At 37.5% G+C, this 16,930-nt stretch overlaps 2 protein-coding genes across 7 annotated transcripts in view; both read left to right on the forward strand.

Annotated features, from left to right (window-relative positions):
- Window positions 1-7,331, forward strand: part of LOC114152597 (AT-rich interactive domain-containing protein 5B) — a 54,076-nt gene extending 46,745 nt beyond the window's left edge. Inside the window, exon 12 of the mRNA XM_028030533.1 lies at window positions 591-7,331. Within this exon, the coding sequence (XP_027886334.1) occupies window positions 591-1,736 (1,146 nt within the window). The 3' untranslated portion in view covers window positions 1,737-7,331. The remainder of the gene's footprint in view (window positions 1-590) is intronic.
- Window positions 7,332-16,440: 9,109 nt separating this feature from the next.
- The window catches only part of dbn1 (drebrin 1), a 91,173-nt gene continuing 90,683 nt past the window's right edge, over window positions 16,441-16,930 (forward strand). For 3 of the 6 annotated variants that reach the window (XM_028030534.1, XM_028030537.1, XM_028030535.1), the window contains exon 1: window positions 16,441-16,601. In XM_028030534.1, the coding sequence (XP_027886335.1) occupies window positions 16,519-16,601 (83 nt within the window). In that variant the 5' untranslated portion in view covers window positions 16,441-16,518. The remainder of the gene's footprint in view (window positions 16,602-16,930) is intronic. The other 3 variants (XM_028030538.1, XM_028030540.1, XM_028030539.1) reach the window with 1 other exon arrangement.

Below are 16,930 nucleotides of genomic sequence, written 5' to 3' on the forward strand. Positions count from 1 at the left end.
AGAGTGTTGACACCAAATATTTAAAGATAATAAAACAGACACATTTTTTCCCGTTGTCTGAAGTGAAATCAGATCAAACTTCTCTTGTTTCAGGTCAGTTAAAGTACCAAAATAATTTCTTTTTACTACGGTAAATGCCAGAAAACAGAGAACTTTTTTTGTTACTTTCTTAGGTGCGTAGATTAAAAAAAAAAAAAAAATTTAACGTAATTTGAAGCAGGAAAAGCTAAAACTGCTACTTGAGTTTTGGGTAGGTCATATTTACAGACAAAAAAGGTGTTTGTAATGTTAAATGCAATAAATATATATAACAATTTTGGCTTTATTGCTGCTCTAAGTGTTGTTTTTTCAGTAAATGGCCTATTTTTTTAGTTTAATGGTTGATCGATTACTAAATCAATTATTTCAATAATCAGTTCTATTTGAAACTTTTCTTGTGTTCATTTGTATTGTTTTGATGTTCAGGTGTGGTGCAGGTAAAATGCGAAAACGTACCTTGAAAATGCTTGGGTAAAGTTCCCAAACTCTGTAAAGAAAGCTTTGAAAGACCAGTTTTATGTTGTAATCCATCCTTGTTTTCGTCCCTGCAGCCCATCCAGCCAGCCATCCTCCCACTCAGCATGCCCCTGACCCCTGACCTCTCCCCCATGTCTCCTTCCTTCCTCCCCTTCAAAACGACGGAGCTGAAGTCGGAACGCAGCGACTCGGCGGCTCCTCCCCCTCCCAGTGTTCTCATCCCTGCTCTCCCTCACTTCGTCACCGGCTCACTGAGCGGTTTCAGCCCCATCAAAGGCGTGTGCCCTCTGGATGTCTTCAGGAGCCAAATCAGCCTCCAGAGGGGCCCCGATAGCCCCGCCCTGACCCCTCAGGACCCGGCACAGCTCCACCCGGCCATCTTCACCCTCCAGCCCAAAGGAGGGAACCCGGACACGCCACACCCCAGCTCGGAGCAGCTGCAGCCTCAGCTGCACCAGCTCCACCAGCACCACTGCTCTGGCTGCGGCTCAGACGATGGGGGTCAGCGCGGAGCGTCCAGGAGCCGGCCCCCGCCGCCTCCACTCCGCGTCCTGCCTCTCAACCTGGACTGCAGCGTCCAGGTGAGGAAGGTGATGCGAGCTCACCTGGACTCGTCTCAACTGCAGACCTTCACTCGCCGGCTGTCGGAGGCGCTGTCGCAGGACCTGAGCACCAAACCGCCCTGCTCCCCCATCACTCCGCCGCCGGAGCAGGCGCTGCCCCTCAACCTCAGCAAACGCTTACCACCCAAACGACCCAGCGCCGAGGGCCCCGAGCAGAGTCTGCAGGCCATCAACAGAAACTCGGATCCGTCGTCCTCCAAGAGACCACGCAGTGGCCCCCAGGAGCAAGCGCAGGATTTCAGCCTCAGGGGCCGCTCCAGCTCCTTGGTGGTGTCCGGTGTTCAGAGCGTGGAGGCGAGGGGTCAGGAGGAGCCAGCAGACCTGAGCTCCCCGAGCCGCATAAGGGCCTTCCTGCTCGGACTTCCACCCTTCCAGGTGAAACTGGAGGAAGACATGAACGGGACGAGGTTTGTGAAAATTCCTCCTCCGACCGAAACCAAAAGGACCGAAGTCGGAGATGGAGGCGCGAAGACGGAGGCAAAGAAACAGGAGGAATCGATGGGGAAGGAGCAACCGGAGCGAGATCCGACCCTGTGTCCCGGTCCCGCGGAGCTGAAAGGAGCCGGCCCTTCCGACACAGACACACACTGTTTTTAGCGTTTATTTCCATAAATCAGGATCACCTCAGAGACTCGTCTGCGCCGGGCGTTTGCTTCTTTAATGACGTTTATTTCGCTACATTTCCATTTTCTCTGGAGGAACGTTATCAAACCGAATCATGACAATCACAGATGAGTTTCCGTTAAAACAAAAACGGGAGATGATTTTCTTTTTGTTCCTGAACACTGCCATAACCCTCGGAAACACTATACACTTCTCTCCTCTACGTTCCGATGAAACTGAAACGGAAAAACAACAGTTAGAACAAGATATCATGTTTGGGTGATGCTATGCATCATGACTCCTCCCACAGCATCCCTGGTGTCGTCCGCTAGTACCGTTTTTAAATTGTTCTCTACGTCTGTAGGGAGAGACTTATTTTCTGATAGTGTTTAAATGTAATCTAGGGCTCAAAATGAAAAGCTGTCTTCACAATGTATCCAGTGAAAGTGAAGCGTTTCAGTCCTGCTCGTTAGCTGATGTAAACGTACACAAACGTGCCTTAAAGGGCCGGCGACCCTCGCCATTCCCGGCTTCACCTGCATCCACTCAGACGGAGATACCTTGATGTTTCAACAACACATCCATCAACCAGGTTCACCATCGTGTCGGCTTGCTCTCGCCTTCGTCTCTGTTCAGATTCTTAGATCCCACATGTAGCTCCGACAGTCTAAACTACCTCAGGTTCTTCATTTCTCCCCCTCCCCCCATTTTTTTATATACCCCGTTTGAGAATTATAAATCTATCCCAACGTGTTTGAGTTGAAAGCATGCTCAGAATGGTCCACAACATCTGTAGCTTCCTTCTTCAGCAGGTAGAGGCTGCTGCCAAATCAGTAAGTTTGAAATCAAAACCAATCTTATATCTGCAGCTTCAGAGTGAGCAACTCCTGCCTACATATTGGGATTCATGCGCTGTACAGGTGCGCCTCTATAACTTAGAAAATCACCAAAGAGTTTGTTTTGATCCATAAATTCAGTTCAGAAAGTGTAACTCGTGGTTGTGGAGTAGCAGATTTTCCTTGCACTAAACTTTCCATTTAGATTCTTTGCTATAGCACTCTCTGGATAGACAAGTTCTGTAGCAATGACCTTTTCTTGCCTCCATAACATTTATGTACTAGAGTATATTTTTATTGGCTTTCATTACCTGTAAGCTATAATTACCAAAAGCAGAAATAAATGCTTAAAATAAATCTCTTCCTGTAATGAATCCATGACATTTCTGTAGTTTCACTTTGTGGACTGAATTGTTAACTTAAATTGTCACTTTAAATTTCTTTAGATGCACCTGTGATTCCAGGAATTTCATGTCAGTTAAAGCCTTTTGTTAGAAACGAGAAACTAAAATTTAATCTTGCATCAAAAAATATGTCGCTTTTCTTGCTGTCAAACATCAAGGTATCTCTTTAACTTACTTTTCTGTTCGCTTTGACACCACATATGCTGGTTCAGATTTGCACACCTACTGTACTCCTTTTGCTTTTTGTCATATTTAAGCCAGTTATAATTTACTGTCTCTCATTTCTCAGCGTTTGTATTTGACTCGAACTAATAGGTGCTGTTTTTCCTAGTTATGTAGCTCATGGCCACATTGTTTTTTGACTTGTTTCAAGGCTCAGAATGTTGTCACGCTGCAAGTCAGAAAGTTTTTAAAAGGTGGAAAAATTCACATTGATTTCTCCACAGAGAAAATATTTTAAAGAAATGATTTTAAAAGATGAAAAAATTTGCTTATTAGTAATTATTTTTTATCAGATTTGTTTGACTGTTGGCTCCATGTTCAGCAAAAATACTTGTGAATGATTGCATGACAAAACAATGTGTACTCAGTATATGGGCAGATGCACCAAAGTGCTCCACCAGACTCCTGTATAATTCTGCTATTGATAGTATTTTTACAATTTTACTTCATTCATTTGTTTTCCTTCTTTATTGTAAAATAATTATGTGGCAAAAAAAAAAAAAAACTACAAATGTCACATATTCTTTATCACAGTAATGTTTTTCACAAACAGGGTAACTACTGTAACTACTGTCTGGCTCTGCTTCATCACATCAGTAAACCTGTATTTATTGGTCCCAGAGAGCTTTAAAGGAACTCGTTTGTAGAACAAATAATGTGGACAGTGGTGCTCACTGAAGAGCTTATCACATTTTAAAATGAAAGAAGGATAAAAATAATATTGGTCCTCCACAAAGCTGCTGTTTAGAAGCTTTTAACAACTGGCACTGACATGAAATGATGCTCTTTGGTGTTAGCATTAGGAACAATGTCTGACTCACATTTTAACCTGCTTACCATATTTTTTGTATTCCATGAAAGTGTTGAGTTAACATATGAACTGTCATTGGAAGAAAGATTGCTACCATACATCATTTAGTTTAGTACGTTGGTTAGCTGAAGATGCTAATATCCTAATGCATCAGATAAACGACTCGTCAGATTTTAAAAGTAGCTGTTTGGGTCAATCATGTTTTTTGGACCTTCTTAATTTTTGTGTGTTATATACATATTACCATTAACTAATAAAGGTTTTGTTAATCATTGATACAACAGTAATAATTTTGCCAGCTAGACTTGTTGACAGCTTGAGTCATTTTAGCGTTTCATTGAGATTTACCCGACATTGTTAGGTTATTAATTCACGGGCACCAAACCTTGGTTTTGCTGGACTGTTTGTTGTTCTAAACAGTTTTATCAAACTGCAGCATGTTTCAAACTCGAGGCTCGTGGGCTAATTCCAGACGGCCGTAGCTGTTTTGGTGGCCCACTAGATTCCAGAATAGAACTTCAAGAAAGCAGTTGTGTGATTAATTATTTGATCAGATTTTTTTGTATACTGTCAAACATCAGTGTAAAAATTTTTAAGTATATTTTAAGAAGTACTCAACGAATGTAGAGAAAGCTATATTATTTTAAAAGTTGAATATAGTTTTATCAAAGCATTATGCCACAACCAGCCCTTTGAGGAAATTTATGACCATGATGAGTTTCAAACATCTGTACTGCAGGTACTGTACGGACAGTGGAACATTTCTTGGCTTAACATGCTAGCTTGCCATGCTTTGATTTACCTTTAACCCCAAATCTGCTATGTGGGGATTCCAGTTCACTTCGTATGTTTATATAAAAGATTTTGACTACTCATCTGTATAACACTTCAAAGTTGCTGCTACTAGAATGGTGATAATTTTCTTAACTTAGCATGCTGACATTTAGAGTTTTTATTGTAATTACTGTTCCAAAGATTCTGTATTTAACAGTATATATATATTTTAACAGTTATTCCTATCAATCAGTTGTCTTTTTTGACTTAAATCGGTTAATAGCAAATTGTTTGTACGCCAAGATGCTAATGGTGAACATTTTTCTTGAGTTGAAGTTGCTTTAAGAACACAAAACATTTAAAAACTTGCTGCTTTACACAGACAACACTGTTTTAAAAGCTCCTGTTTATCATCAGTGTGACGGTAGATGGTTAATCTTACAGTTCATTTTGTGTAGAGCGCCTTTAATATGCATTTGCCATACAAATGCATAACCTAAAACTGATCCTTGTTCTAATAACCACAGCTTTTAAAATTGAGTTTCCAAACCTGTTCCTTTAAAGTTGGTCTGGGTCTGATCAGTCTTCTGGTTCCTCCCAGGTGAAACGCAGCTCCACTGGACCAGTTTAGAATCACCTGAACTTTGACTTCAGTTCTTTTGCTCCTTTTTTGTTGATGTATTGAATAATAATGACATGCCACTCATTATTTTATTTTATTCTCTTTTTTTTCAGCTTCTTAAACTAGTATAATTTTTTTTCTTTGTTTGGATATTTAAGCTTAGTCTAGCTAGTTTTTTTTCTTTCATAGGTTTCACAATGTTTACAGTTTGTTATGCATGTTATACAGATTTCTTACAGTGTTTTGCACACTACTCCAGCATCAGTCTTGAACGGCACTGCTCATTCATGTAAAGTACTTATAAGTGCCTGATACTTAAATTTGGAGTTAATGTTTGTAAGCGAATGAAAGTTAAATTAGCTCATTAGCCTTCATGCCATCGACTTGAACAAGGGGTCCCAGTGTAGGTGAGTTTTGTTGAACTTTATGGCCTTTGCGGGTTTTTGTAAATTCTCGTGTTGAGGATTTAATGAAAGAAGACCCGCGACACCGGAACGACACTCGGCTCCGTGTGTTGGACTGAACCGGACCTACAAGATTTAAGAAAAGGGATGGCAAGCGGTTGGTTGGACATTCATGATGATACATGATCAAAATAAAGGTGCTACATGTCACATTTTTACGTCTTTGAATTGTTGAATTAATTTGACTCTTCTGCAGCTTCCTAAAATGCCCTAAAAGCTTCTCAGTTTTCATATCTTTACATTTGCCTTATGTTCTCTTATGTATTTTATTGATTTATTTATGAAGAAAAGTTTCTGGATAACCAAAATGACCATTGATACTTTAAAAGAAATTAGATTTTTGGGACAGTTTTGAACTTGCGGGTTTGTGAAAATTTCAGTTAATGCTTCAGATTTGGAGATGAAAATATGTGGAGCTAAAAAGTCTTTTTTTTTCTATTAAATATAAATTGTCATTATTTTCTTTTCAAAATTCTGCCATTTTTAAATAGTTTTCTCTTTATACTCTCATATCTTAACAGAATTTATTCAATAGTTATATAAAAAACCCTCATAAAGTCACCTAGTTTCATGGTTGGATGTATTTTTTTTTTTTTTTTTTAATTCTGGTTATTTCCCCTAAAATTTGCCTCATTATGATATAAAAGATGTCAAAAGGGTTTTGTAATCCAAGTAACCTTGTTGCAAAAATAAAATGCAAGTTCGAAACGTGCATTTTCGAACTGTTTCGAAAAGCTTAATTACGTTTTAATTAAGTTTTAATTTATGGAAATAAGCACAAATTGTTGTATACCAGTATATAACTGATTATCTGCATGGAAAATTTGAACTTAAATTATTTTAATATTGATAAATTTGTCTGAAATGAATCGAAATTCCGTCTAAAATGAAGAAATGTGTTTGGCTGAAATCTAAAAGAATGTTCTCTCTCCACCACCATAAGCTTTCAGGACTGTCTTGAAGAGCAAACTTCCCAAATGTCCATTTTATACAACAGTAGCTTAAATCAACCAAATACAGATGGTGAAAAATGCTCCATGTGGCACCTTTACAAACTGGATGTTACACAATAGGAATGTCTGTCTGAGATCTCTTTTATAAGAATTAAAGAAGAAAATATTTTATTTCCTGCTTATATTTACGCACAGATTGTAAAATAAAACCGTCTTTTCCATGAGTGTTTCCAGAGCGAGCTCTGCTGGACTGTTGCCTCCCAAGTTTTACTCAAGACATTGGCGGTGTTCCACAAGGCGCTGGATTGGAACCAGAAAATTCTTGCTTGATTAAAAATATGTTTTATTTTGATTGTTATTGATTTACAGCACATGGTCTGTTTTTGTTTTTCTCCTTTGTAATTTTTTCCCCCTCCCCGTTTTAATGGTAAAAGGCTTTCAGTGTCAGGTACCATTCCATTTTAACACTGTATATTTATATTAAAAGTAATCTGTTAATAAATTCTGAGTTCAAGGTTTTATTTATTTTTTAGAAATTAAAAATGTCTGGTAGAGCTCCATTATGAAAGTTAGGGGATCCATTTTGTTTTTTGTTTTTTTTAGAAATTAAGCACATTTTCTAAAATTATTCAAAATTAGTCATAACTTTAGTTTGCTCTGAAATGTATATCTTTAGAGACATCTTCAGCCGTTAGTTTTAATTCAAATATTTTATATTCTTGTTTTTTCAGTGTAATGTAGGACAATTCTTTTTTCTACTGGCCGTCAAGTGATTTGTTTTTCCAATTTCTGATCTAAATCAAAATTTAAGAAACAGCCATATTCAGTAAATTAGTTAAAATAACATTCTAATTATTATTATTAAATGATAAATGATTATTAAAATCATTTATTTTAGTAACTTGCTTCCCAAAGTGAAACGTTATATAGATTAATTCCTCACAGATGGTTTTCTAAACCTTAATTATGATGATTTTGTATTTAGTTAGTGAAGATGAGACATTTAACATCAGAATTTTACATCTGACCAATAAACTACTATTGGTCAGAAGTTTAACATCTGATTTATCTGATTTCAAGGTTGTTTTCAAAAGATACTGTTAATTTGACAAACAAGCCTCATTAGATTATTCTGATTTATTGAATATGATTGTACAGATGAGAAAGTCACATATTAACCCAAAAAACATTTGTTGTTTTATACAAAAATTTGAAACTTAAACTTTAAATATCGAACATATGCATCAAATTTGTGGTCCTTAAAATTTAAAACCTCTTAAATAATATACATTTTTAGTGTTTTTTTTTTAACTTTTTGTTATACCTTGTTTCAAAGTTCTGGGTTTCTACATCCTGAAAAGCCCAGAATGTTTCTATAGAGTGTGATTCCCTGAAATACTCACTAGATGGAAACAAATCTTCAATGAACATCTGGTTTGTTTTGGGGAGTCTTTCAGATTTTATTTTCCTAAAATAATAATAATCATTTCCTTCACCAATAAACATTTTGTTAAGAGATACAACTCCAGTCTCCAATCTTATTTTATTTGTTGTTCTTTTTTTATTAACTTCAAGCCTTTTAAGTTTTGCCTTCAGTAGAATGCTGACATGTAATGAAATCATAGAAGTTATAGATATTTTCTGATATGTGAGCTCAGGAGGAATTGCACACATTCCTTCCCTGCAGGACTCATAAAGGCAGCGTTGGAAAAACATTCAGAGAGTAAACTTTCACACCGTGGAGGAAATGAACACATTCCTCACTCTGCAGCAGGAGCTTTGTTAGCAACGCCATGTTAAAGGTCGAGTTTAGGCTGGACACTTTTTTTTTTTTTGTCATTGGGACTTTAAAGCTGCAGGTTTCAAAGCTCACAACACGGAGTCTGATTCCTGAAGGTGGGGTCATAATGTTTTTAACCAAATTTCATGACATGACAATGACATTAATTTAAAAGCCCCCTTAAAAGGGCTCTATTAGATAAAATTGACATTTTACATGATTTTGTACTTCCACGTGGGTTTCGACTGCATCTGAAAAAAACAAACACCCATATTATTGATAAGTTATTGTTTTTTGGTGTCTAGAAAATGAGTCGTTTCAATAATCTTCTGAATATAATGTCACTGCCTTCCGTAGCAAGGGAAGCCTACCCTGATTGGTCAGCTGGTTTTATTGCTGTGTGTTTTGTTGTTGACCATCCAGAAACCACTTCCTGCTTCATTCATTTTATTGAGATGTGTTGGAGCAGAATCTCCATGAAGTTTGTTGGCAGAAGAAAGCTTGGAGGCTCTAATGTCCTGGTAGACAGTTGTGTTGACTGTAAATGATAGAAAACCCAGTGGAGCAGAACCAGCAGATTACATGGCAACCCAAACCATCACTGATTGGAAACTTCAAGCAACATGACTTCTCTCACTCTTTCCCCAGATTGTGGACTTTGATTTTCCGATGAAATACAAACTTTACTTTCATCTAAACAGAGAACCACTGAGCTACAATCCAGGTCTGGCTCTTTGTCTTCTTCTTCTCAGATGTTTGTAACTGAAAGGCGCAATAAGATGAATTGTGTTTCACAGCTGCAGCTCATCACCCGGCTGCATCTGCACCTGCATTCCTTCACAAATGTGAGCAAAACTTTGTCAATATTCTCAAATGTTGAACAAGTGCAAATCCACTATTGCGGTGATTCCATTAAGCAAATTTATTTTCATAACTCCAACTTGAGCAATTATAAGATCAATGGAAATGCAGTTAGCGTTAGCTCTTGTAGCTGCAGTAAATGCTTTATGAACTTGACTAGATGCTTGACTCTGCTTCACATCCCTCCCATGGTGTTGAATATTTCTGTTCTGTGCACCTTTTTTCTGCCAAACATTTTTTTCTCCTTCCTCTAAGGACAGTTGTGTGTTCGGAAAAACCAGTTTCTTTAGCAGTTGACTTCTCAGACTTACTCTTCTTGTAGACAGTCTTCGCCATTATTGGATATAGACCATAATATAACTGAAATAAATAACATTTCTCTATCAAATCCTTTTTTTTCTTGGATAGTCTTAAATTAACACAAAAAAGGCTTCTTATTACTTTGAGTAATCTATATGAAGGTCTGACTTTTTGAATAGAATTTAGAGAATTAAACTTTAAGCTGTGTTTTTTGTGTGTGTGGTAGTTTTTTGTTTGTTTGCTTTTTGTTTTGGAAAGTATGAAATCCTTAACAACATTAATGGGCTGTTGAGACAAAATTTATGTTTTCCATAATTTTTAAGTCCAGAGACATGGTACAACTTTGCAGTTTGAAAGCCTTTACATTTCTTAATTATTATATTCAGGTTTATCCAAACCACAAAAGGCAATTAATGTTACAGCAAGTTAAAAAAACAGACACATACACTAGAAGATACAATCAGTTCTAAAACAAAATGAGGGACTATACAGTGAGTCAAAACATCAAATATCAGACCAGGCAAGATGGTGGCAGTACAGTCTATTGCATCAACCAGCATTTACCAATAGCATTAGTGTGCAGTTGAAACTCTCAGATTCTCATTTTTGCTATTAGAAATCTACAGGAATGAAATTTTAAAGCCCACAGATCAGATGGAGACATGAGCTGCTAATCCCCACTTTGCTTCACTCCCACAGTTTTTATCGCCTAATCTGGTTTCACATCCATCTCCACGCCCACATCTGTTCTTGACTGGAAACATTAGAGGGTATTTTCACCTCATGGAGGGATAAACCTGCTTCACATTAGCAGGTTTAAAACATGGGGATCTGTTTTATCTTTAAGAGATGAGCTAGACAAAATGTTTAGAGACTAATTAAACTAAACCAGGTTAAATCGAAACGAAGAATATCTCTGAGTCTATAGATTTTATTTGAGGTTTTATCTAAGACATCAAAGAACATAAAAGAACACATCAATATCATAAATATGCTGAAGTTGCAGTAGTGAGCTCCTGGTTTGTCCATCTGACTCCTTCCTGTCAATTAATCAATCTTCTCTCTGCTGAAGAGAACTGTGGGTAACTTTTGGAAGTCAGACTTTTATTCTCACGAGTTCCATTTTAAAGCTAGGAGAAAAAGATATAATCTTAATCTTTGTGAACAGTTAAAAAGGCAGAATTTAAAGCAATAAAAATACAAAAGTTCTGTCAGTGCAATTTGACTGACACTGATTAAAAAAAGATTATAATTGAGTTAATGTTGGATGATTTTTTTCTTTTTTCCAAAGAACAGTTAAAATTGACAGTGATGATAATAATTCAAATGTAGTGCACAAAATACATAAATGCATCTTACTGCCAACACGGCTCAAATTTAACTTATTAAATTAAATATGTTCATGGTGTTTTATTACAGTGAAAATAAGGAAATTGTAATTTATTTTGTAATGGAGCATCAGCTGCAGAACTACACCCCCTGTAGATGTAAAACCGTTATGACCGGCCTAGTTTGCATGTTTCACTAACATTGTTGTCTTTGACCGTGAAATTGTGCAAATTGGAATAACAAAATATTTGCTTAGTGTAAAAACGGCAATAAAAAAAATTCATGTTCTTTCTTAATGATTTTGCAATAGGATTTTTCAACTGTATCAAAATTATTATATTTTGCAAAACTGCAATGGAAGCTTTTTATTAATTTTTTTTTTGCATCACATGAGTCTCGTGATCAACAGCTGGTGTTTCCACTGGCAGAGACGACGAAGACAACGACAGGAAGTGGAAGGAGGATGACGACGTCGCATGTCTTTAACGTCTCATCACATCAAGAACAGTATTCATATCATTTTTAATTGTGTTTCTCATGTAATATAAACTCTGCAATTGCAAAATAGTTTTTTCAACATTAGCAGAATATTGTCAAACTTTTGTGCACTTTTATAATGGAAACTCAGCTAATGTCAAACAAAACTTGAGACAAACTATAATAAAGAAAACACCAGAAAGCTGGCTGTGATGAACAGCATTTCCACAGCAACTGTCACCAGACTCCTTCATGTTGGCTGACGACGTAACAAGTGCGCAAGTCTCACTTTTTTATACATAATCACTCTATGTGAAGAAGCTGTGAAAACATTATCCAGACTGCAAATCCAGGCTATTTGCTGCCAACCAAGGATCTAAAATGGAAAATCTGTAAAAGGAAACATTTTCTTACTCCTTTTGCATCAATGGCTGTGAACTCCCTGCTCAACTTAGCTTTTGGCACCTTTCAGTAGTTTCTTCCCTTAAATCAAAGATTCCAGTTTTATAATCCTGGAGAGAATGTGCTTTCCAACACTGTGCTTGTTTCTTTTTACCCATTTACTTTCACATTCAGTTCTCTGCACAGCAAAACTGCTTACTTCACCCATTTTTGGTCATCAGTAATAGACATGCAGTCACAGGTCCATTGTCATTTATTTACATCATATTTTTTACATTGCCTAGAAAACAAGACTTTTGTCCAAACCCCGTTATCAAAGAACGGGTTTGGATAATTACAGAAAAATGTCTACAATATACAAGCTATTGAAGTTATTTGTCTGCTTGATGCATGCGAACAAAATGATTTGTACAAATTAAAAATCTCTGTTGAAAGAAAGAGCAGGTGAAAAAAAAGTCTACTGTGGTAATATCATTCTAGGCTTAAGTTTAAAGTTTAAGACCTATCCATACTGTCACAGATCAATAAAAAACAGCAACGGTGGCCAGTTGGGAAATCATTTGTAGAATAAAGCAGATCTCCAATGACCTAACAGTCCAGGAATTCCCCTTGCAGCCCGTCTCTTTGGGCTTTTGTGAGCAATGGTCTGAAATGAGGTTCTTCTCTCTCCGTTTCCCGGAAAAGTTGACATTTAAGAAGGTTTTCTTTTTTTTTGGTCTTCTGTTGGTTGCCATGGCAACCAGCCCGCCACGGGGTCACCCTTAGTGTTTGTCTCTCCGGCCCGCCGACTGGCACGGAGCCCACATACCTTCCCCTTGGTTCTCAGAGGTTGGAGGATAATGGAGCAGGGCAGTTGGTTCTGTTGGGCTTTTTAATTGGCACAAATGGCAGTGGTGTGCAAAATGAAACTTTTTGAATAATTCATCTTTTTCTCTTCCTGTAACTTTTACCCCTCCAAGGTTTCTAAGCTCAACAAATTATATTTATGCAGAGAATGGTTCCCTGAATCTAAATATATGATATTTCATCATGGCCGTTTTGGATTTGTGTGATTGTGCAGCTCCATCATTTCTCCTTAATATGAAATTCCTTGTTATAATATGTAAGGATTCAGTTATATCAGATAATTATTTCTCTTAACATCTTTTTTGCCCCACTTTAAGTAAGAAGGTTGTAAATTATGTTGTTTCACAATTTCTGAATTGTATTTATCATGTTACCAAAATAAACATTTTAAGCAGACATTATTCTAGATGCTAACTCTGCACATTCTGCTAGTAACCTGTGGCTGTTTAGACTCCACTGTGGCACCTAAAAACTTTAGCAAAAAATGATAAAGAATTCTTTAAAAGTAACAATCATAAATAAATGCAGATCAGCAGATTTTTCAACTAGTAGTGCTAGAATTATATTTTGTAAAAAAAAAAAAGTTCTGTCTTTAGATGTCCTTTTTAAAATTTGTGAAATGGAAAAGTTAAAATAAAAAATATATATTCATTTTCTTATAGGGAAAACATTGTCTCAACTACAAAGTTGAGACAATGTTTTAGAGATTTTTTTCTCTCTAAAAATCCTTAACAATATTGTAAAAGATTGCTATTTTTGAAGCGTTATGTAGTTTTAGTAGCTTTAAACAACTTTGTTTAGCTGTTCTGAAGGCAAAAAAATGTAAAGGTGGTAAATTGTGCCAGCCAATCCCAAGGAAGTGGGATTTTGGCAAAGACTTAAACTGACTGAAGTTGATGGCAGAGGATCATTTCTCAAGTTATTTTTGCTGCAAGTTCAGCTAAATTACTTGCACTAATTAGCATAACAATAACACCTTTCTGTCAATGTTGTCACATTAAAAGTAATGCTTACATGCTGATAATGTTATCATGTTAAATAAACTCAGCACACTGTGATTAGTGTTAGAACACTAGAGCCATAGTTAGCATTATAATTGTAGCTAGCATGAGCATGCTAAGATCAAGGACTGGACCACAGCTGTGATTTTTCAGTATTGGCTCTTGTTTCAACACTTGTTCAAGTCAACTCAGATATTTTTCCAAAATTAATATTTTGTTTTTCTCTGTCTTCACCTTCAGTTGCAAAATTGTGAATGTTTTTGAGCCTGTGCCAGCCAATCCGAAGGAAGTGGGCTTTTTAGCAAAGGCTGGGAATAAACCAAACAAGGTTCCTGGAATAGTATCTGTGAGGATTTGGTTTTTTCTGTGTGTTAATTTAGGTTTCTTTGTTCTGTTGAGTCTCCTGTTGTCCCAGCTACCCCTTGATTGGTTACCTGATCCTGGTTTCCCCTGATGGTCTCCCTGTGTATTTAAACCCACCTGTGTCTCTTGTTTCCTTGTCTGTGCTACTGTCTAGTCTGATGTCAGTCATGTTTTGTGTTTCCAGTTGCTACCAGCTCTGAGCTTTTAGCCTTCTGCTCGTCTGTGCTGCCTGGATTTTGGATTATTGTATATATCTTCATTAGACCATAATTTCTCTCACCATAACCTGGGTCCACTGCCTGGGTCTACCTCACCACTTCACCACCGCACTTTATGAGAGTATCGTTTCTCCAGATTTCTCTGTTGCAAGTTAAGCAAAATTATTTGGGTAATATCACAAATTAAAATATAGCACATGCTATATGATTGAAGTGGTTCTCATCTTGCAAAGCATTAGCAGTGAATGAACAGTGCTGCCAGCGGAGAGAATAAAGGATTTTGCAGTCATTACTTGTGGATGGTTGCAATATGATGTCCATATTAATGGAAATCCTACTAAAAGTATTTTGTCAGGCTGATTGCTTTACTTTTCTAGCACCTGTCTTTTTAAAGTAGGAATTGAATTATTTATTTATTTGAACCTTTTAATGTATTTCTAATAGCAGAATGTGCTGATTATTTTTTTAATTTGATTAATCATTAATCATCAGAATATCAATTAGTCGTTTGTTGCAGTCCTACTTTTCTATAAAAATCTCCACAAACCCAATGTCTTCAAATCAAATCAAATATTGCCCAAGTGACCAAGTTCCTTCTTACAGTGTCAACATGAGTACCTTTATGTTTTTATTGGATTTCAAGAAGATTTGACTGTTTAGATGCACAGAAGCTGAGTTTCTTTTAACTAATTATCGGTGATTATGAGTGTAGGAGCCATTTATTTATCCTTTTCTGTGTTTATCGCCACCAGGGGGCGAATTTCATTTTGAGTTCTGTGTGTCTGATGGGGGATGGGTATTTAAGGTCAACCGTGATTCTGTTCAGGTGTTGTTATGGGAAGAGGAAACAGTTTTCTACTGTGTTTGGTTTGGGTTTGATGTCGAATTTACGTGTAACTACATGGAAGTAGCAAAACAATGGACATTGTTCTGTACAATAAATGACCTTTTTATAAGTCAAACTAAAGATCGGCATGATGAATCTCTACTGAACGCACTTAAGACCAACGCCTTTCAAGCACAACAACCAGTAGCCTAAAATATAGGATTTTAGCCGCTACATTTAGGATTACCTCATCATGGCAGCTGAACTGTTACAAACATCAGTCGGCCTTTCCTTCACGTTTCTGCGGCTGCAGAAGATGCAATGGACTCCAAGTTTAGCTCTTCACCTCTGAACGAGATCCAGAGCGAGCTGACACTAAACTGCTTTTTCCTAAAGGAGCCTCTGACTGGACAAATTAGTCTGTCAGGCTGAGCCAGGAAGATCAGAGACTTTAGTTTCTGGAGGAAATGAAAAAAGCTCTGCATTTTCATCGGAGAGGACAAACAGGTCAGAATAAAGCCCACCTAAAGTTTCAGTTGAGTTTCTTTAAGAGAGTTGGCTAAGATGTCATTTTGAAGATACTTGGATAATACAACATTTAATTCCCCATTAGGGTAAATGAACTTTTTTTAAATTTATTTATTTATTTTTTCATAATCAGGAAGCTTGAATTAAAAGTAGACCAGAGACAGAGCTTTGGAGCCTCATGCGTTGAGATGTTTTCTGCACATAACCAAAATCTGTCAGTTTTTAAGAAAATCGTCACTTTTTGTTTTTATTTAATGATTGAACGAAAAACAAAAATGAGCATAGCAAAGTCTCTTTCCAGATTCCATATTACTGAACATCTTGTGGTTTTGTTTGTAGCTTTAGCATCTTCCTGAATCCTCGTTGCCTTGAGGAAAAAACTAGGAAATTTCCGAGTTTCAGAAGTCGAAACTTTTCGACTTTTGACCATTTTCTAGAACTTTTTCTAGAAAATTTCTGATATCTCAACATTTCTGAAATTTGTAGAAATTGAGTCCATTTTATCTACAATGGCCCTAATTCTCTGCCGTACTGATCCTCTTATATATTCATGTTTGTTTGGTATGTGAGAGGGTTTCGCCATGGTTTAGGGAGCTAATATCTGGCTCTAGGACCCCGCGGACTTGTCCCTCTCCTCTTTGTCTCCACCAGTCAGATCCTCCTCCTCCTCCTTCTCCTCTTCCTCCTCTTCCTCCTCTGTGGTTTCATTCCGTGTCTCTCTCCATCAGCAGCGGTCTGGATGCTCGCAGGGACAGAAACATGGCTGTGAATCTCGCCAAGAACAGACTGGCCCTGCTGACCGCCTACCAGGACGTCATTGACGAGACCTCGGACACCGACTGGTGAGTCCCGCAGCCGGACAGCTCAGCCCTCCCACCGCATCCCCTCGTGTCGCTGCCTCTTTGCGGGGCTTTTCTCTGGATCTTTTTGTGTTGCGGGGTTGAGGATGCGCAGGGGCACGTTTGGGTCGCATCATCATTATGAATTATAATAATACCATGTGGAGCGGCGTAGAGTGCGGAGGTTTTATGACTCCAAACTATTTACTTTCTGGTTCTCCGGGCTGTTCTCCTCCATCAGCTGCGGGGCTGCAGGAAGCCTTGCAGCCGTGGAAGTGAGAGTTTGTCCGGGCTTTTTTCTTTCTGCTCCAAGCCGCACTGCAGAGTCTCAT

Source organism: Xiphophorus couchianus, chromosome 11 (genome assembly GCF_001444195.1).
Source record: "Xiphophorus couchianus chromosome 11, X_couchianus-1.0, whole genome shotgun sequence".
NCBI lineage: Eukaryota > Metazoa > Chordata > Actinopteri > Cyprinodontiformes > Poeciliidae > Xiphophorus > Xiphophorus couchianus.